Below are 21,081 nucleotides of genomic sequence, written 5' to 3'. Positions count from 1 at the left end.
GTAAGTACACAAGTTTGTATAAAATATTTCTATATATTCTTTTTCGACATCATGTTAGTATAACTTATTTTGTTATCAAAGAGAAAGACCTATCGTGAAAATCATCTCAAGTCATGATTTCTATTATTTTACAAAAGAAAATTTGAACAGCAAAACAAAAAAGATAGAGCCTTCTTCCAATCTTTCTCATAATAAAGTATACTGATCACATAAATACCAAAAACCAGTTAAGCGAGAACACTAATTAAACCATAAAAATTACACATATAATGAATTCAGGGTAAGTACATGGTTTTATATACAGTATAATAATAGAAAGAGGAATTTATATATTCTTTATCCATCATGTTGATTTATCCTATTTTATTACTAGTGGAGAAAGAAAACCTATAAAAAATTTCCCTTAAGTATTTTCTATTGTTATGCAGAAATGGGATAAATGAGGAGCAGCCTGAAGAAGATCGAACCTTACAGATTAAACAATTGGATAGTGAACCTATAATACTACATTCAATTCCATAGCTTCATTCAGCCCCTTGGGATGTTCTGTATCTGATTTAAACATTCAAAATATTTCTTGTCTACATAGTAATTTAAAACGATCTTCCCCTCTAACAGTGGCTGGAATTCTTTCTATACCTGTTATTTTCAAAGATTTGGGGTCTCCATTATGAGAGTCATAAAAGTGTTTAGACACACTATGTATCTGCACATGATTAAGAATATTTCTGCGATGTTCCATGAATCTTACCTTGAGAGTTCTTGTTGTTCTCCCAATGTAGCATAAATTGCAACTGCAGGTAAGAAGATAGATAATATAGGTGGAGTTGCAATTTATGATTTTTTTTATTCCATATGGATTATCACTATAATTACCAACTATGTGGGTGGTTTTTCTATCCATATGGTTACAAGTGGTGCATTTTGTACCCTCACATTTATATGAACCTTTAGGTTTGGGTTGCAACCATAGTAATTTTTTCTGTGGTTCTTACGATGGCACACTTTTTAAATGGCTTAGAGCCAACATGGTTTTTAAAGATTTGTTTTTTCTGAAAATGAATCTAGGTGTCGGTGGTATTTGTGAGTTGAGAATATTATCCTGTTTAAGAATATTGTAGTTTTTCTTGACAATCTTCTTAATATTGTGACATTGACTATTAAAGGTGGAAATGAATGACAAGTTTTGGTCTGTGAATAACTTTGTTTTTTCAGTTCTATTTTTGTTTAGAAGGCTCTCCCTATCCAGAAGTCTTACTTCCCTAAAATAATTTTGTACCAATGATTCTGGATACCCTTGATCCAAAAATGATTCTGTCATTTTCTTGGCCTGATCATCAAAAATGTCTAAGTCACTACAATTTCTTATTAATTAGAGAAATTGTCCCTTAGGGATTTTCTTCTTCCAAGGGGGGTAATGTGCACTCCTAAAGTTTAGATAGGAATTACTACCCACTTCTTTGGTGTAGTTTGTGGTAATTATTTTGTTGCATTTCATTTCTAGGGTTATATCCAGGAAATTAATTTTAGTGCAGTGGAATGTGGATGTGAACTGTAAATTATAAGGGTTGGAATTAAGGTGAGAAACAAAATTAAGCGATGTGCTTTCAGACCCGTCCCAAATTATAAACAGATCATTTATTTATTGGCCATAGAGGACCAGGCTCGGGCTGAACTCGCTTCCCTGCACATGGGCAAGATTACCCATGTATAGGTTCACGTAGCTTGGCACGGACCAGGTCCCCATGGCCGTGCCCATCATCTGTAAGTAAAAAGTGTCCAGGAATAAAAAATAATTATGCTACAAGAAAAATAAAATAGATTCTAGAATAAACCATTCATGTCTCCATGAGAGTTCTCCATCTTGTTTTAGTCTGGATGCCATAGCACCAACGCTCAAATCATGTGCAATGTTGGTATACACACTTTGTACATCCATGTTGAGAAAGGCATAAGATTCTTTCCAACATACTCCTATTATCATCTGTAGGAAGTGAGTTGTATCTGTAATGTGGGACCTCAACAGGGAGACACGAGGTTGAAGAAATGAGTCAACATAAAAAGAAAGATTGGAGGTCAAAGAATGAATCCCATAAATAATAGGATGACCGAGAGGTGAAGTGAGGGACTTGTTAAATTTTGGAAGGTGATAATATATAGAAAGTACAGGGTGAGTTGAAAACAAAAATTTATATTCTTTCCTGGATAGTATCCAGTCGAGGACTTGCACTGAGAACACAGTGAAATATAACACAGGAATGCTCTGAGAACACAGAGAGCTGGACATGTAACTCAGAAATTTAGCATGAGATCAAATACTTATAATTCAGGGAAATTAGCATGAAAAGGGAAACTGAGAATACTAGTAAATAGTTTAACAGCTAAAGAATGTACCAGAGAGAGCTGGACATGTAACTCAGAAATTTGGCAAGAGAACAAATACTTATAATTCAGGGAAATCAGCATGAAAAGGGAAGCTCAGAATACTGGCTATTGTTTAACAGCTGAAGCATGTAACACAGGGAGAGAGCAAGGGCACTGAACAGCACAATAGTAACAACACATGAGCTTTTATATAAAGAACTGGAGTTCAGTGAGAGAACTGAAGTGATACACTTGGAGTCAGCCTGGGAGCTGATGCAAATAACACTGGAAAACAGCGAGAAGGCTGAATCAACACACTGAGGAATTAACCTGGAGAAACACTGGTGAGTATCAGACACTGGAACAGTGAAGTTGAAGAGCAGTTTCCTGTTTCTGGAGTCAGACTTAAATATCCTTAGGTAGCTGGTCATTGGATCAGAGGATCAGCTGAATGACTGCAGGACTACCATTGGGACAGACTATTCAGGTGATATGGACCAACATGGCTGCTCCCATGCCCGGCACCTCGGGAACCAGGATGCATGCACGGAAGACCGAGCAGACCCCGGGGAGAATACTCAGTCACCACTTACCTCCACTCCCAGCAACTTAACACCTAATCCCAAGGACGGAGGTGAGAAGCGGCCGATGCCAGGGCCCTTGCATTGCAACATAGTTTGTCCAGGTGCTCAGTTACTTGCTATTGCTTGCTTTATTCCAAATTCTGAATCAACCCCATAATACATATAGGGCCTGATTCATTTAGGCGTGATAAGCCCTATTTTCACATTAAATTATTTCATGACAATTTCGATTTCGCGCAATTCAATTAGTTTATTATTATTGCATGTGCCATAATTGCATAGACAGAAAGCGGCGATAAGTTTTCACCAACTCAGAGTAATTGAAAAAAAAAGCAAAATCCATATTTTTGGCTAAAAATGTTGGGGTTTGTTTCAGAACCCTTTATACACCCCTCCCTAATGATAAATTAGGCAAAACGTTTTTTTTTTAATTGGTGTAATTTGGTCAAAAATGCCACTTCAATTTTGGGATCGAAAAAATAAAAGTAGTGGAAAATGGGTTAAAACTAGTGGGGCCTGATATTTTGGGGGGCTATATGGATGGGAGAGGTGTTTTAAACATTACAGGTGGCTGCAGCAGGTGTATTTTAATTTTTTTTTACAAGGGCACTCTATAGGCACACAAATATACTTGCACCCATTTTAATGCACCCCCAATTTACATCCAGCAGGTATTTTATCAAAAAATAATTGCTTTCTATCAATTTTCAACACTTAACACAATTTAAGAACTCAAAATTATTTTATTACGGCAATTAATACACTTCTATATTGATTTCCTATGTTCATTTGGCTTATTTTGGGGTACAGACTGATTTCCCAAAAATTAAAAATGTTTTGCCATGAAAAATTATTGCAGGTATGCGTTTTTGCATGTTTTGTAATTGGATTTGGCAAAAAATGGTAGCACTCATTTCCGGAATAGGCGACAATATCACACCACAGAAGTGCTATAAATTCACCAGTGATAACTTATCGATTTATCGTGGCTAATTGAATCCGGCCCTTAGTTTATAACTGATGGAATTAATTTCATGATTGGGAGTAGGAGAGTGACGTGCTTCCTTTGAGGGAAAAATAAAGTGAAATCTGTATTTGAGAAAACTCTTCAGGTGACTTCCACATATATTGCAAAGACATACAATATTGGTATCCTGAATTACCATCAGTTAGACAAATTAGTATGACAAATATTCATTGTTAAAGCATGAGTTGATATTTCTTAGCATTTGTTTTGTGGTTCCCTACAGAATTTTAACTAAAGCATGCTCCATGTGAAAAATGAGGCTAAATAAAAATAAAATATATACATAACTTTTGCATCAATTCCACTAGTAGTCAATTGGAAGCAGGCAGGCATAGGCATATCTAGAATGGGAGCAAGATGTGCAGTGCATACAGGCCCCTGCAGTTGCCTCATGACTTCTGGATCCATCTTTCCAGTGATAATTCAGAAAGATGGCAATGTGCATTGAAAGCAAAACTCTGGCACTGTGCCAGAGTGCATGTCCCACTTTCCCAAATATCTGTACGGCATATTTACGCAGTGTAGGATGAACCTGACGGTAGCCCACCATCTCTGGGAGTGCTGGAATTTCCCCAGAGTGATGAAAATGGGGGTACTATAAGGATATGCCCAGTTTCTCATAAGGTCCCATTCCCTTTTTGGATATGTGTGCCTTTGGCATCTGCAGGTCAAGAATTAACAAACAATGATGTTGGGAGGCATAAAAAAAATGACATACATTCATTCATAAATAAAATGTTTCAATGATATTTCATTTTATTTCTGTTAAATGAAAAAAAGTATCTAAAAGTGAATACATTTGTACTATACAATATCCACATATCTTAATAGTTTTTATAAAATTAAACTTTATGGAGCCTATACATCTGCAACTGTTTACCACAATTTCCTGATCCCCTGACTCATAGATCAGGGCTTTGGGGAAATCCAACATGTTGAATTTCCATTATTTGTTGATCCCGACCAAAAAATCTACGGGATCGATGAATCAGGATTTTTAACCTGCAGAATTCCCTGATTCCCAGTTGGATCCATGATTGTCAACACAGTTTTGATTGGGGGATTGGCATCAGTGGATTGGGGAATTGTGGTGCTCATCTGTGGTCTGCATTAGCCCAGTTTACAGGCTCTGCAGATTTAAAGTACAAAAGTTTTGTTCTTAACCATTGTCAAAATGTCCTTATCAATCACAAATAAAGTTGATCACTTACAGTAATTGTTGCCACAAATATTCAGTTTGATACATCAGTAATCATCGACCTATTATTTGTGACTCACTGAATTGTGTATATTATGTATAGCTAATATTATGTTTAACTAATCTTCATATTTGTCAACTTCCTTTCAATTTTTGTTTACTTAGACCAAGTGCCAACAGTATTGGCCAGATCCACCTGATGTGATTGAATATGGAAATTTCCGAGTAACATGTAACTCAGAAGACTGTACAATTGCTTATGTTTTCAGAGAAATAATAGTAACAAACATAGAGGTAAGAAACTGAGGCTTTTTATCTGAAGCTGGCATCTAGTACTTTGTTTGGTATTAGGTATTTGCATCCAAATACATTATATAAATGCTGTTTATAAATGTAATCTAAATTGATCTTTAATGTATGCTATAAAACTGCAGTCTAAAATTACTTGCATCCAGGGCAACCATCAGGGGGGACTGTCAGGACTACTCCAACAGAGAAGGGGGGCCTGGCCCACTCCTACCACCTGCCTGCTGCTACTGCCAGTGCAAGTGAAAGGGGCTTCCTCTCCCACTCTCACCACCGCAAATGAATGAGACCCATGGACAGTCTACCCCCAAACCTGCCACTCCTGCCTCACCTGCTGCCCAACATGAAAGTGATGCCTGTCTGCCCTCTTTATTGATGTACAATAAACTTTATTATCTTGCGGCTGTGACATCATGACGTCGCAGCGCACCACTGAAGGAGAGAGGAGCCGCAGTACCTTATAGAGCTGCAGCCTGGTACAAAAGGTAAGAAGATTCATATGCTACCTGGCTGAGGCAGAAGGGAGCTAGCTGGAACAACACTGTGTGCAGGGCTCCAGAGAGTGAGGCAGAAGGGTGCTGGAGAGACAGAGTGCAGGGCTGGAGAGACAGACTGTATTTACTCACATAGGCAATATAGACTTAGTCAAACAATATATGCATATACAGATGTGTCCTCTTGCATCCTTGCCACTTGTGCTGCACACATGCACATACATCATTCCATGCGATTAGCTGCAGCTGCGTGCGCCACAGTACGCCATCCTGTGTGCGGTGTTTGCACCATGCAATCCTATGGGGTCGCGGGTGCGGATGTGCGATTATCGGCACAAGTGGCAAAGATGCAACTGGACATATCTGTGTATATATATATATATATATATATACTGTACATACACAGCAGGAATATATATGTATGTATATATATATATATATATATTGTGACACAGTTAGGTTAGGGCATCCCTCTCCTGGGTAGATGACTCCTTCCTTTCACACACAGCAGCTGGGAAACAGTACGCCAGGCTGGATGCAAGTACAAGCTGGTCGGCGCCAGTCTTTATTGTACAATGTCAGAAACAAACATAAAGAAAACATAAACATAAATCCTAGCCCTGTCGGGGCACTAACTTCACAGGTAGTTCCCTCACTATCAGAACCTGGCAGGGCCTAATGCCCTCACCAGCAACAAGGGCACAGCACAACACTACAAATATATTGTGATAGGATCATTGGTAAAGTGGTCTGTGGCAGGTACATTTGTCCCAGATTCCTGTCTTATGTGTTTATTGTGATAGGATAATTGGTAAAGTGGTCTGTGGCAGGTACATTTGTCCCAGATTCCTGTCTTATGTGTTTTAAACCCCCAGGAGAAAGTCTGCAGGCTTGAGTTTCGGCTTTTTGAAAAGCCGGTTTGGGACCTGAGGAGAGGGACCCCCTAACCTAACTGTGTCACAATATGGTGGAGAATGCAGGCAACCACACACACTGAAGTTGCAGTAAGAGGAAAACTTTCCGTTTAAAAATTAAAGGGAGTGACACCTAATTTGTGAGTGTGGAAATAACACTGTGTCCTTGGAGTCCCATAGAGGAGGCGTCAGCCAATGCTCAGAGAGGCAAGGTTCAGCTTCCAACCTACACCCCAGGACAAAATGGAGGACATGATTAAGGCCTTGCTCCAAGCTACAGCAGCTCAGCAGGAATCTACCAGAGCTCAGCAGGAGACTAACAGACTTCAACAGGTCGCTATTGAGGAAACCCGCCAGGCCTTAGCGGAAAACAGCCAGGCCATAAGAGAGGTGGTACAGCACCTGGTCGCCCGGCCCAGAGATGTTAATACTGGTCCTCCCACCACCACTCACTCCGTACGAGCCAGTCACTTCCTCCAAAAGATGACTTCGGGCGATGATGTGGAGGCCTATCTCGCCGCATTTGAAAGAACGGCCGAAAGGGAGAGTTGGCCCCAGGAGCAGTGGGCAAGTCTGGTGGCACCTTTTTTGTCTGGGGAGCCACAAAAAGCATATTTCGACTTATGCCTGGCTGATGCCAAGGACTATAAAAAACTAAAACAGGAGATCCTAACTCGCTTGGGAGTCACCACCTTTGTTCATGCCCAACGGGTCCACCGCTGGGAGTTCCATAGGGACAAGCCTCCACGTTCACAGATGCATGACCTCGTCCATCTGTCCTCAAAATGGCTACAGCCCGAGATGCTGACGGGACCACAGATCGTGGAAAGGGTCATAATGGACCGGTACCTGCGATCATTACCTCTGACTCTGCGCAAGTGGGTGAGCCATGCAGACCCTAAGTCCACGGACCAGTTGGTCGAGCTGGTGGAGAGGTACGTGGCGGCTGAGGAGCTGATGAGTATGCCCCACCGAGCCCCGATGGCGCACCGGCGAACTCCCACAGACTGTTCCAGGGGAGAAGGGTGCTGGGCGGTGAAATGTACCTAAGACTGAGGGTGTAGAACCTGGAGACAGGCCTGCCAGGCCAGGAAGGTTCTTGCCCCGTAAACAACTACACTGATATGACTCAGTGTTTCCGATGTGGTGGCTTCGGCCATATTGCAGCTAATTGTTCACTTACAACTGAACCTATGCAATGTGATACTGCTCATGTCTACCGCAGGGGGTCTTTCTTTGCACAGACAGCCTGTACGGCTGACCGGCAGGCTGAGACTGATAAGCACATGTGTGTACTCACTGTAGATGGCAACCGAGTAGAGGCACTGTTAGACTCTGGTAGCTTGGTGACACTTATAAAAGCTGAGCTGGTGAACCCCTTGAGGCATACAGGGAAAACTGTTGGTGTGACCTGCATACATGGGGATACTCGATATTATGTTACAGCCGAGGTGAACATCGAGACACCATGTGGCTCTGCTATAGTTTCTGTGGGTTTGGTGCATGGTCTGGTGTACGATGCAATATTGGGGAGAGACTTTGCTCACTTCTGGAAATTGTGGGAAAGCCGTTTTGTTCCAGAGGTGAACAACCCCGATCCATTTGAGAAGGTTGTCGATGTAGTGGAGGAGGGAGTTTTTTTCTGAGTCAGAGTTATTCCCTTTTTCTACTATGGTTGGCGAACTAAAGAATGCGGAACGTGACGGTGGCCCGCCAACTAATGTGCCTCCCATTGAGGTGGGCAGTGTTGTTGGGCCAGGTGATCGTCTGCCTGATTTAGAGGTCAGAAGAGAGGTCTTTGCCGTGGAGCAGTTGAATGACCCTACTTTGGTAAAAGCCAGGGAGAATGTAAAAGTAGTTGATGGTAAACCCGTAGACCCTGTACTATCCCCACATGGCAATGTGTCAGGATTTGTTATATCAGGTGACTAAGAAGGGGGAAGATATTGTGGAACAACTAATAGTTCCCAAAGCCTACAGAAGAACAGTGTTGGATCTGGCCCATGGTCATATAACGGCAGGCCATCTAGGGGTAGAGAAAACCACTGAGCGAATAATGCAGAGGTTTTTCTGGCCCGGGCTTCATAAAGAGGTGTCTGACTTTTGCGCATCCTGCCCTGAGTGTCAGTATCATGCTCCCAGGCCACATTTTAAAGGTCCACTAGTTCCATTGCCTATTATAGAGGTGCCGTTTGAAAGAATAGCGATGGATTTGGTTGGACCCTTAATGAAGTCTGCCAGGGGACACCAGTATATTCTGTTCATAATGGATTACGCTACCAGGTACCCGGAAGCGATCCCGTTGCGCAATACGTCAACCAAGACCATTGCCAGAGAGCTAGTTCATGTCTTTAGCAGGCTGGGTATACCCAAGGAGATACTAACTGACCAGGGTACACCGTTTATGTCAAAAGTCATGAAAGAGTTATGTCGCCTGTTCAAAATTGAACAGTTAAGAACTTCGGTTTATCACCCCCAAACCGATGGGCTGGTCGAGAGGTTTAACAAGACGTTAAAACACATGCTTAGGAAAGTGGTCGACAAGGATGGTAGGGATTGGGATTACTTATTGCCGTATTTATTGTTGGCCATAAGAGAAGTTCCCCAGTCCTCCACCGGGTTTTCACCCTTCGACTTGTTGTATGGGAGACACCCAAGGGGGTTACTAGACATTGCCAAAGAGACATGGGAGGGGCAGTCTAGTCCTTACAAAACCGTGATTGAGTATGTTTCTCAAATGCAGGAGAGAATTGCTGCGGTAGTGCCGATAGTGAGAGAGCACCTGGAACAGGCTCAACATGCACAGCAGAGGGTATACAACCGCAATGCTCGGTTACGCAGCTTTGCTCCTGGGGACAGAGTGTTAGTATTGGTTCCCACTGTGGAAAATAAACTTTTGGCTAAATGGCAAAGGCCCTTTGAAATCTTAGAAAGAGTGGGGCAGGTCAATTACAAAGTTTACCAGCCGGGGAAAAGAAAGCCGGAACAGATATACCATATAAATCTGTTAAAGCCCTGGAAAGATAGAACGGCACTGTCGGCCGTCCGAGCCCCTCCAGTAAATCCAGGGCCCTTAGTTCCCGAAGTGACAGTGGCAAAAACCCTGTCGGCAATTCAACAACAAGAGGTCAAGGAGTTTCTGATCAGAAATAGGGTGCTGTTCTCTGACGTACCCGGGAAAACCTCGGTCATTAAACATGACATCAGCACTGACCCAGGGGTTAAAGTTAATCTAAAGCCCTATAGGTTGCCAGAAGCACAAAGAGAATCAGTGTCGAAAGAAATTAAAAATATGCTAGAGTTAGGGGTTATTGAAGAATCACATAGTGAATGGTCAAGTCCCATTGTGTTGATTCCAAAGCCCGACGGGAGTGTGCATTTCTGCAATGACTTCCGAAAGTTGAACAGTGTTTCAAAATTCGATGCCTACCCGATGCCAAGAGTGGATGAGTTGATTGAGGGACTAGGGACGGCAAGGTATTTAACCACTCTTGACCTAACCAAAGGGTATTGGCAAGTACCGTTAACCGAGAGCGCCAAACAAAAGACAGCTTTTTCAGCGCCAGAGGGCTTGTTTCAGTACAAGATGTTGCCCTTTGGGCTACATGGGGCACCTGCTACCTTCCAAAGAATGATGGACAGGATTCTAAGGCCCCATAGACGGTATGCGGCTGCTTATCTGGATGACGTGGTCATTCATAGTCCTGAATGGCAGTCTCACTTACCCAGGGTACAAGCAGTTTTGGACTCCATCTATAAGGCAGGTTTGACAGCCAACCCAAAAAAGTGTTGTCTAGGCATGGAGGAAGTAAAATATCTGGAATACACCATTGGCAGAGGCCTGATAAAGCCTCAGCTCAGTAAAGTTGATGCCATAAAAAACTGGCCACGGCCTCTGAATAAGAAGCAGGTGAGAGCCTTCTTGGGAATTACGGGGTACTACAGGAGGTTTATACCCAACTTTGCCACCATGGCAGTCCCACTGACTGACCTGACCAAAGGCAAACAAAAAGTCATGGTAGAATGGAGTCCTGAGGCGGAGAAAGCTTTTCAGGAGTTGAAAGTAGCGTTGTGTTCCCAACCAGTCCTGATGACTCCTAATTTTGAAAGGTAATTCATAGTACAAACCGATGCATCAGAAGTAGGTATAGGAGCGGTCCTGTCCCAGAACAAGGAGGGTGAGGAACACCCTATTTTCTATCTAAGTAGAAAGTTGAATGTACATGAGAGAAACTATGCCACAGTGGAGAAGGAGGCGTTGGCCATAAAGTGGGCATTAGAGGCTCTCAGGTACTACTTGGTTGGAAGAAAGTTCAAATTGATCACTGACCATGCCCCTTTGAAGTGGATGTCCGAAAATAAGGACAGTAATGCGAGAATTACGAGATGGTTCTTGGCGTTACAAACTTTTAAATTTTCAGTGGAACACAGGCCAGGAAGCCAGCTGGCCAATGCTGACGTGTTGTCACGCGTTCATTGTTTGGGGGCTTCAGTTGTTCCGCCCCACAGGTCGAAACAAAGGGGGGGGATATGTGATAGGATCATTGGTAAAGTGGTCTGTGGCAGGTACATTTGTCCCAGATTCCTGTCTTATGTGTTTTAAACCCCCAGGAGAAAGTCTGCAGTGTAGCAGGCTTGAGTTTTGGCTTTTTGAAAAGCCGGTTTGGGACCTGGGGGTTGTGGGTGAGAGGAGAGGGAGGGCTCCACCCACGGCCACTCCAGGTTTTGGTTCTCTTAGCCTGGTAACAGGCTTGTTAGGGTTTCCACCTGAGAGTGGCCAATATAAGCCTAGTGTGTTGAGGGCTGATTGTCTCACCTGGGAGAGCAGACAGGGAGTTTGCTCAGAGACACTTGAAAACTTAACTGTAAGTGTTGTGCTGTGCCCTTGTTGCTGGTGAGGGCATTAGGCCCTGCCAGGTTCTGGTAGTGAGGGAACTACCTGTGAAGTTAGTACCCCGACAGGGCTAGGATTTTATTTCTTTATGTTTGTTTCTGACATTGTACAATAAAGACTGGCGCCGACCAGCTTGTACTTGCATCCAGACTGGTGTGCTTCTTCCCTGCTGCTGTGTGTGTGTGTAAGGAAGGAGTCCTCTACCCAGGAGAGGGACCCCCTAACCTAACTGTGTCACTATATATATATATATATATATATATATATACTCGTATATTTGGATTTGTGTATGTATATATATATATATATATGTATGTGTGTGTTTACAGTATACTGTATATACAGAAAATGTATTTATAGAGGCACTCACCAGAGCATCATGAGACAAAGAACATTTTATTGCTTACATATCTTCATAATGTTGACGTTTCAGTCATTATAGACCTTTATCAAGACAGACAGTCAGAGCATCTTATTCAGCTTAGCCAATATCTGAAAAGGTAATGTACAGTCTCCTTATCTGGTGCTTCCCTTAAATAGCCATTCTCCACATGTGCCAAACACTCTGAGTCTGGACTCGAAGTGTCAGTACCGGAAGTGCCATGCATTCCACAGCACTGGAATGCAAGGTCCGTGACCAAGCTGTGTCAAGCTATCTACATTCATGGTAATGTCTAAATCCCCTTCACCGAGATGACCCTGACGTCATCAGCCAGTGTCCAGCATCATTCCCTGCCATCCAAGTGGGCATAGAGGGGAATATAACCATGTGGCGAGTGTAGCGAGCCAACACCCACGAGGGGGCAAACAAACTTGTGTAATTGGGGACAAAGTACTTCTTTAGCTGGCTGTCATGGGCAGGAACTGACATGAAGGGGAAATACAGCCTACCCTACATTCATAGAACAAAAGTAGATATACCAAAAATACATTGCACAGAGGCTATCACAATTATGTAATGTAATCAAAGCAAAGCATAGAGAAGGCAACATCATTTCATAGGGACCCACTGGTCCAGGATGTAATTTCTTTGTGCTGTCAGTTTAACACTTTATACAAAGCATTGCAAAAACAGGGATAATTTGGCTTTAGGTGGAGCACCAAGCCAGTTAACAAATACTTTACATAAAACATATCTCAAGAAATAAAAAAATGTTTAAGAGCAGCAGACATATTAAGTGAAGTAATTTATATATAAAGACAGGGAATCATACTTAAGGAAAAAATATTATAGTAAAACGAAACAAAAATCAAAATTCAAAATAAAATAAGAAAAATAAGACAAAAATCTCTCATAACAAGGCCATATAAAAATGATTTCAAAAATAATATATAAAAATATATTGAGAGGATTTTTCTCATTGAGACTCTTGGGGCCACCATGTCCAAAAGGTGAGTCTACCTTGCTTCTATTTACACAAAATCAATGCCCTATCCCCTCCTCTCACACAGGTTTAGGGACACAATTGATGATCCGACAAAGGAGAGAACAGATTTGGTGTCCAGCCTGAAGGAAATGTGTGGCCACCGGTTTGTCTGATAGTCCTGTTTGGAGAGCTTGATCGATAGAGCTAAGATAGTTCAGCATTCTATCACGGAAGGTGCGTGTGGTAAGACCAACTTATGCCAAACCACAAGGACATGTGTTAGGAGGTAGATCACATGGTCCATCATGCAATGCAACCTATCTTTGATCTTGATTTGTTTACCACTTTGAGGGTGTGGAAATGTTGGACCAGTGAGTAGTGATCTACATGCAAGACAATTAGCACATTTGTAGCAGCCTAGTCTTGAGGATTTCAACCAAGTGTACTCCCTCTTATCAGGCCAAGATGTGGGATGCATCAATAATTGTCTAAGGTTTGGTCCACGACGATAGGCCATTAGGATGTCGTTACCCACCATTGAATTCAGGATCAAAGGCTACCACATGCCAGTTCTTTTTAATAGATCTCCTGACTGTCACCGACATATTGTCGAATGTACTCACAAAAGTCATTTTAGTTTTAAGTGGCTTCTTATTTTTTTCAATAAAGCTTTGTCTTGCTCTGGTTAAGCAGCCTTCAATGATATTATTTGAGTAATCCCTTTGTGTAAAACAATCCTTCATCTCCTTGATCTGAATTTCCATAGTACTGGAGTCTGTACTGTTGCGAAGGGCTCTCAGAAATTGTGAGATTGGTAGACTGCTTTTGAGTCTTGGAGGGTGATTACTGGTTGCAAATAGGAGAGTGTTTCTATCTGTCTCTTTACAAAAATAGAGTAGTCCCGAGACCCAGACTATCTCTGTAAACTGTAATGTCCAAAAAGTCCATAGATCTCCTATCAAACTTAACAGTAAAACATACAGGATTGTCAAGATTATTAAAGTATTCAACCATCCGTAGTGACGCCTCCTCTGATTCTCTCCAAATCAGGAATATGTATCTATGTACCTTTTATAGTACAGGATGCTATCTCCGAATAGTGGCATAATCTGTGTTTCTGTACATAAATATATTATAATAGGCTGGCACCAAATTGGAACCTATTGCGGTTTCAGACACCTGCGTGAAATATTCATCATTATACATAAAGTGATTATTCATCAGAACAAAGTCTAACAGCTCTATCAAGAAACCGGTGGCTACCCATATCCTTCAGGCTGGGCACCAAGACTGTTCTCTCTGTTGTCAGATCAATGATTGGGTACCTAAGAGGAGGAGATAGGGCATTGCTGTTGCGTAAAATGGAAGCAAGGTGGATTCATCTTTTGGAAATGGTGGCCCCAGGAGGTCTCAATGAGTGTAATTTCCTCAATATTTTTTTTAAATATATTTTTAGATGGCCTTGGTACAGTATGAGAGGTTTTTGTCTTAATTTTCTTATTTTATTCAGAATTTAGATTTTTGTTGTGTTTTACTATATTTTTTCCTTTAGTATGATTCCCTGTCTTTATATATAAATGACTTCACTTAATATGTCTGCTGCTTTTAAAAAAATTTATTTCTTGAGATATGCTTCATGTATTTGTTTACTGGCTTGGTGCTCCACTAAGTGGCCACACTATCCCCATTTTTGCAGAGCCTTCCATGCTTTGTGATTAAACTGACAGTACTTACTGTAGAAATAACATCACGGACCATTGATATGATGTTGCTTTCCCTATGCTTTGCTTTGACATTACATAACTTAATTACATTACATAATTGTGATAGCCTCTGTGCAATGTATTTTTGGTATATCTACTTTTGTTTTATGAATGTAGATAGCTTGATAAAGCACTTCCAGTCATGGACCTTGCATTTCAGTGCTGTGGAACGCATGGCACTTCCAGTACTGACACTTCTGGTCTGGACTCTGAAAGTGTTTGGCACATGGGGAGAATGGCTATTTAAGGGAAGCACCAGGTAATGATACTGTACATTACTTTTCAGATATTGGCTAAACTGAATAAAATGCTCTGACTGTCTGTTTTGATAAATGTTTATAATTAATGAAACGTCAACATGATGAAGATATGTAAGCATTGCATTTTCTTCATATCATGATACTCTGGTGAGTGCCCCTTTAAATACACTTTCTATATTTCTCTGGATCCTATCTGGATACAGCCGGGAAGCACCCCTGATTTGTGACTTTTATGAAGATGTGAGTGTCCTGATATTAAGGCTGAATTAAAAAGGGGGGGAGGGGCGTGATGTTTAAAGGGCTACACCTCAGAAGCTATTGGAGGAACTAAGCTGAAATCTGGCATGGTTGGTGATGCATGCCAAATTTAAGGGGCAAAAAAAATAAAAATCGAGAAGTTCCAACTGTCAGTTTTTGCTGACACTCTCAATTAGGACCACTTTTGTGCTGTTCTCTATGGGGTATTTTTGGGAAGGCATAAGTCAGGGTACAGGGCAAATTTAGACTTGCGGTTTGTCTTTTTGGGTACAGTAGCTGTTGTTTCAGGGTAGAGCCTTTTGGGGTTCAGGTAAATTAGAAAGTTACAGTTTTTAAACTATTACCTCACAAATGTGCCATTATAGAGATAGGGAGCTTCAACTTGTTGTGGAGCCTCAGTAGGTGCCTCCAGCTGTTGGGTGTACTCAAAGTGGCTTCACTTGGGTGCACAAAGATGGCTGTCCTATGCAGGCAGTAGTGGCGGTGGTACTCGGTGGAAGGAAGTGGGCATTAGCTGAGGCCGGGATCTGGGAGTGGATTCGGGCATTTGCGGTGGTGGTGTGGGCGTTAGCAGCAGTGTGGGAAGCAGTAGTGTGGGCTGCAGGATCAATGGAAGACAGTGGGCATAAGCGGCAGTGCAGGCTGCAGGAATTGGTGATTTAGTGGGCATTAGTGGTAGATGCAAGCACGGATCAGAAAGATCCATGATGTCTGCATCTGTGTATAAATAAATAAACACTGAAGCTTCTTTGTTTAAAAAAAAGAAACAGCTTGCCACCTTGCTTTGGAGACCCAGTACTGGTTGTGCTAAATACAGAGGACAAATTACATAGGGATCCCCTGTATTAAGCACAACAAGCACCAGGCTTTTCAGAACCAGTCCTGGTTTCCAAAATTCAGGGGACATATGGCATAGGGGGTCCGCTGTATTAAGCGCAACCAGCACTGGGCTCTGAGACATTCCTGGTTCTGGAATTACAGGGGGAAAAAAATGTGTGGGATTCTCCTGTATTTACCAGAACCTTTATAGTGGGGGAGGTTGTGCCACAGCCAGTAGAACCCTTTTACTGGGTCCTCCAGCTTAAAAATCACCCCTGACCGCTATTCAGCCCAGGCCAGGGATCACTGGGAAGCTGGAGACCCCTTTCTCCAGGGCACCCCATGCTGATAACCCGGGGCTATCCCCAGCACCCCTGGCCGGTGGGTGCCTGGTTGATTATGTATAGTGTGGTGCCTTTGATGATAGTAAAAATATTTTCCTTTGATGTGGAACTACAGGTTCCAACAAGCCTCCCTCACATGCTGATACTTGGAGAACCATAAGTACCAGCATGCAGGGCATTACAGGACCGCTGGTACCTGTAGTTGCACAGCAAAAGAAATATTAAAATAAACATAATACACACACCATTGACAGTAAAACTTTATTAAAACATACATGCGCACACATGTACAAACACTACGTCACATACTGACCTATTAAAAAGCTTAAAAGTTACTGCCCACTAGGTGAAGAGGACACCTTGAGCCCTGGGGAGGTAGAAGCTGTGCATAAGAGCTAATTGGCTACCACCCACCAGGTGAAGACACCAGAAGCCCTGGTGGGTTGGCGCCAATCAAGAGAAGATGATGCAAGCCATTGCAGGTTGGTGCCCGCCAGGTGAAGACAAGGAAAGACCTGGTGTGTTGGCACCTGCCAGGCAAAGACAATGCCTGGCTAGTTGGTACCCACCAGGTGATGACAACGAAAGTCCTGGGTCAGCGTCGGACCCAAAAAGGCTGCCGCTCCCAAGGTGCAGATGCAGCCAAAATAAAAAACATTTAAAATGGTGTAGTGTATTTATTTTAATATTTATTTTACAGGTGTACTACAGGTCCTTAATGCCCCACTTGCTGGTTCTTGTGGTTCTCCATGTATCAACATGCTTGGGAGGATTGCTGCGATCTGTAGTTTACCTTCAAAAGAAAATATTTGCACTACACAATCAACCAGGCACCCACACCGACCAAGGGTGCTGGGGATAGCCCCGGGCTATCGGCTTAGACTTGGGGTGCCTTGGAGAGGGGGACCCCTTTATTGGAGGTCCCCAGTTCCCTAGAGATCCACAGCCTGGGCTGACTAGTGGTCAGGAGTAATGCTTTGACTGGGGGACCCAGTGAAAGGGCTCCCCTGGCTATGGCATTTCTCCCCACTCGAAAGGGTCCAGTGCTGTTTTCCTCAATTTACAGGGGAACCTTACTAGGTTTTTACCCTGTATTCCCAAAACCAGGACCATCTCAGAGCCCAGTGCTGGTTGCACTAAATACAGGGGTCAGCTATGTTGTTTGCCCCCTGTATGTTGGCAACCAGGACTGGTTCTAAATATCCCAGTGCTGATTGTGCTAATTACAGGGGACCCCTATGCCATTTGTCCCCTGTAGATGTACAACCAGGACCGGCATTGTGAAGCCCGGTGCTGGTCGTGCTTGATGGGTGTCACCTTACACAATCAACCTTGCACCCACCGCCCAGGGGTGCTGGGGACAGCCCTGGGCTATCAGCCTAGGCTTGAGGTACCCTGAAGAGGGGGACCCCCTTATTGGGGGGTGCTCAGCACCCCAGGGATCCCCAGCCTGGGATGAATAGCGGTCAGGGGTAATGCTTTGGCCAGGGGACCCAGCGAAATATTTCCTTTGGCTGTGGCATTACTCAATGCTGGTTATGGATAATACAGAGGACCCTAGCTCTTTTTGTCCCCTTTATTTCTAAAACCAGGACTGGCTTGGCTGAGCCCAGTGCTGCTTGTGCTAAATACAGTGGACCCTTATGTATTTTATCTCCTGTATTTTGACAACCAGGACTTGCTCTGAAAAGCCCAGTGCTGGTTGTGCTAAATACAGGGCACCCATATGCTTTTTGTTCCCTGTATTTTCAGAACCAGGACCGGCAGTGAAGAGCCCAGGGTTGGTTGTGCTTTAGGGGGGGGGGCATCATTTTTTTTCATATTACTCATATTCAATTTCTAACAGATGCATGGATGGATCTCACTGATATGTCCACGCATCTGTGTCTTATTGATTTGATTTTCTCAGGTGTATGCCCAATGAGTCCCTCTGTCGCATGCTGACTGCCCCACACCCCTGCTGCTGCCACTGCCCTGTATACCTGCAGCCCGCCCCTGCAGCCGTCTCTCCCTCTGCACACCCAAAACACCTCCTGTGTGCAGTACCCTCCTCCATCCACGCTAGTGTACCATTTTTTTGCCCTTCTCTCCTGCAGGTGGCATGGTTTGCTCCTCCAAACACTAATGGTTAATACAATTTTAAAAAAGCTATGATTTTCTATAGACCAAAACCCTTACAGTTTCACATGTCCCATTAAGGCTTCTTAGACATTATCTGAAACTTCACAAAACCTACTGAATTTCTGCCGCTCAAACTCAAAATAGCAATGAAATTCCGATCAATAAGGCTGCCACCTTAATTGATGTGTACTTTGCACAATACAGATAAGTTATTTCATCACACCCTGTGGTAAACCGCAGATTCTGCACTATCACAGAATGCTGGAGCTGCTAATTCACAGAATTGTGTGCTCATTGGAATACACACACCAGCCGTATTGAGACCCACAAGTATAGGTTTTTCTGTTGTATTTTGCCTGAGAAATATCCATTTTCGGGGTCCAAAATAGTCATCAAGCTTATTTGGACTCCACTTGCTCTGATACTGCTTTTTCATTGTGGAAATATCCTGGTGAAAATGTTGCCATGTTCATCATGGACTGATCCAAAATTTGCTGGGAAGAAATCCAGGTGAGAGTCCAAGAAATGGATTTTCAAAGACATGTTACATCCATTAAAAGATTGACCACTATTTCTTCATAGATGTCTGTCTTTTGTTTACCTACGAATTTTTGGCAAATACTCTTGAAAGACTTTCATGCAGCTGTATCAGCCTAAGGGCCCCAATTTTTATCTTGGTCTCCAACTTTGCATCCAAAGTAAAGCTCATAACACTTGAGTGGAGTAAAACAATGCTTCTGAAATGTAAATGTTACCTCTCCACAAATGTAGCAAAAATCATCTGGGTGGTTATCACAATTTCTAGGCATTGTACTACTTGTTCTAAACTATGGGTGGGCAATAAGCGGGCCCCCAGCTGTTAGAGAACTACACATTCCAGCATGCCTTGTCACAATTTTGCTATCTGGCCATGCTAAAACTGTTGCAAGGCATGCTGGGAATTGTAGTTCAGCAACAGCTGGATGGACGCTTATTGCCCAGCCCTGTTCTAAACACTACAAAATATATATTGAACTATATAAATATCAACTTATGAGAGAAACATATAACATTAAATGATTAAAAAAGAACCACCACCTGTCTAGGATGATGTCTTAGTAAAGCTGGCCATACACGCTACAATTATCGGTGTGATCCGCCCGATATCCGCAGGTCGCCCCGATAATTGTAGCGTGTGTGTGGCCGACCGAGGGTTAAATATTGCTCGGTCGGGCATGCCGGATTGTCCAACATGCCCGTCCGATGCGATATTTAGGGGGTAACCTGTCGGCCGCATCGGACAGTGTATGCCCAGCCGTGGCCAACAGACCAACATTTCCTGTGTTCCTTCCCAAGGAAGGAATAGGGAAATGTCTCCCCCCCGTGGGGGTGGAGCGCAGATGTCGGGCAAATACACTGTTAGAAATCTCACAGTATATGCCACGGACATCTGATGCTGGCATGCTGCCAGATAAAATGTCTGTCGGTCTGTCAACATTTTATCTGGACGTGTATGTCCAGCTTAAGAAAGATTTACTTGCTTAGTCAGCACTGTCCAAAGTGAATCATCCAGCAGCATGTGCCTCAACTAAATAGTTTTCTGTACCCTTATTATTGTATATTAATCTTCTTAGAAGGAAATAATTAAAGAAAACAATGGAATTTTGCAGAACAAAATAAACCTCCCTATATGCTCTATAAATGGGTTATACATTGTAATGTATATACTTAAAGAAGGCGTAACTTTAAAACTATGGGTGATAAAAAGATTCTAAGACCATTTTTTAAATAATTTTTGAATAATACCACCAGTGGTGCCCTGTGACAAAATCTTTGTTTACCAGTGTAATCGGACTTACTTTGGATATCTTCTTTATTTCCCCCTTCTTGGTTTGTTTTAATGGCGCAACCGTGTCTTTTGGCACAAAGCCTCTGTCTTTTTATGCTAATTCGGTGACTGATTGTAATCCTACTAAGATATCCACTTGCAGCAACACTAGTCCATTTTAGTGCATCTTTAGACCCACTATCGGTCGCAACATCAAAGCTTGCACCACCCCTGTGGCAGGAACAATTTCTCTGTCTCAACATGGCATCCAGTGTCAGCGCCACCCCGCTATTACCTCCCTGGAATGCCCAATTAAATCCATAGATCTTGCATCCAATTTTGTACTGCAATTCTGAGCGCTAAACATTGGAATGCATACATAGTGCGACTTGGACAAATGCGCTGACAGAAACCCTTGACCGCTTATATCAAACATCACCACTGCATGCACCTCTTAATCAGGCATAGAATATGTTGAGAATAGATGTGCAAGGGTGAAAAAAGTCTCAATGAACAGGTTATTAAAGTGCTGGATTGGTATATAACTTTGATGTAGACTGA

The 21,081-nt window shown here is 42.7% G+C and overlaps 1 protein-coding gene across 20 annotated transcripts in view; it reads left to right on the top strand.

The window, feature by feature from the left end:
- The window catches only part of PTPN3 (protein tyrosine phosphatase non-receptor type 3), a 753,142-nt gene that overhangs the window by 607,388 nt on the left and 124,673 nt on the right, over positions 1 to 21,081 (top strand). For all 20 annotated transcript variants that reach the window (XR_015878492.1, XR_015878493.1, XR_015878491.1 and 17 more), the window contains one exon: positions 5,339 to 5,467. Coding sequence is in view for 17 of the 20 variants with exons in the window: in XM_088473619.1 (XP_088329745.1) it covers positions 5,339 to 5,467 (129 nt within the window). In the remaining 3 variants the exon portion in view is untranslated. The remainder of the gene's footprint in view (positions 1 to 5,338; positions 5,468 to 21,081) is intronic.

The sequence above is a fragment of the Taudactylus pleione genome, unplaced genomic scaffold, assembly GCF_031769625.1.
Source record: "Taudactylus pleione unplaced genomic scaffold, aTauple2 ptg000137l, whole genome shotgun sequence".
In the NCBI taxonomy this organism is placed as follows: domain Eukaryota; kingdom Metazoa; phylum Chordata; class Amphibia; order Anura; family Myobatrachidae; genus Taudactylus; species Taudactylus pleione.
This window is presented reverse-complemented; position numbering and strand designations above follow the sequence as displayed.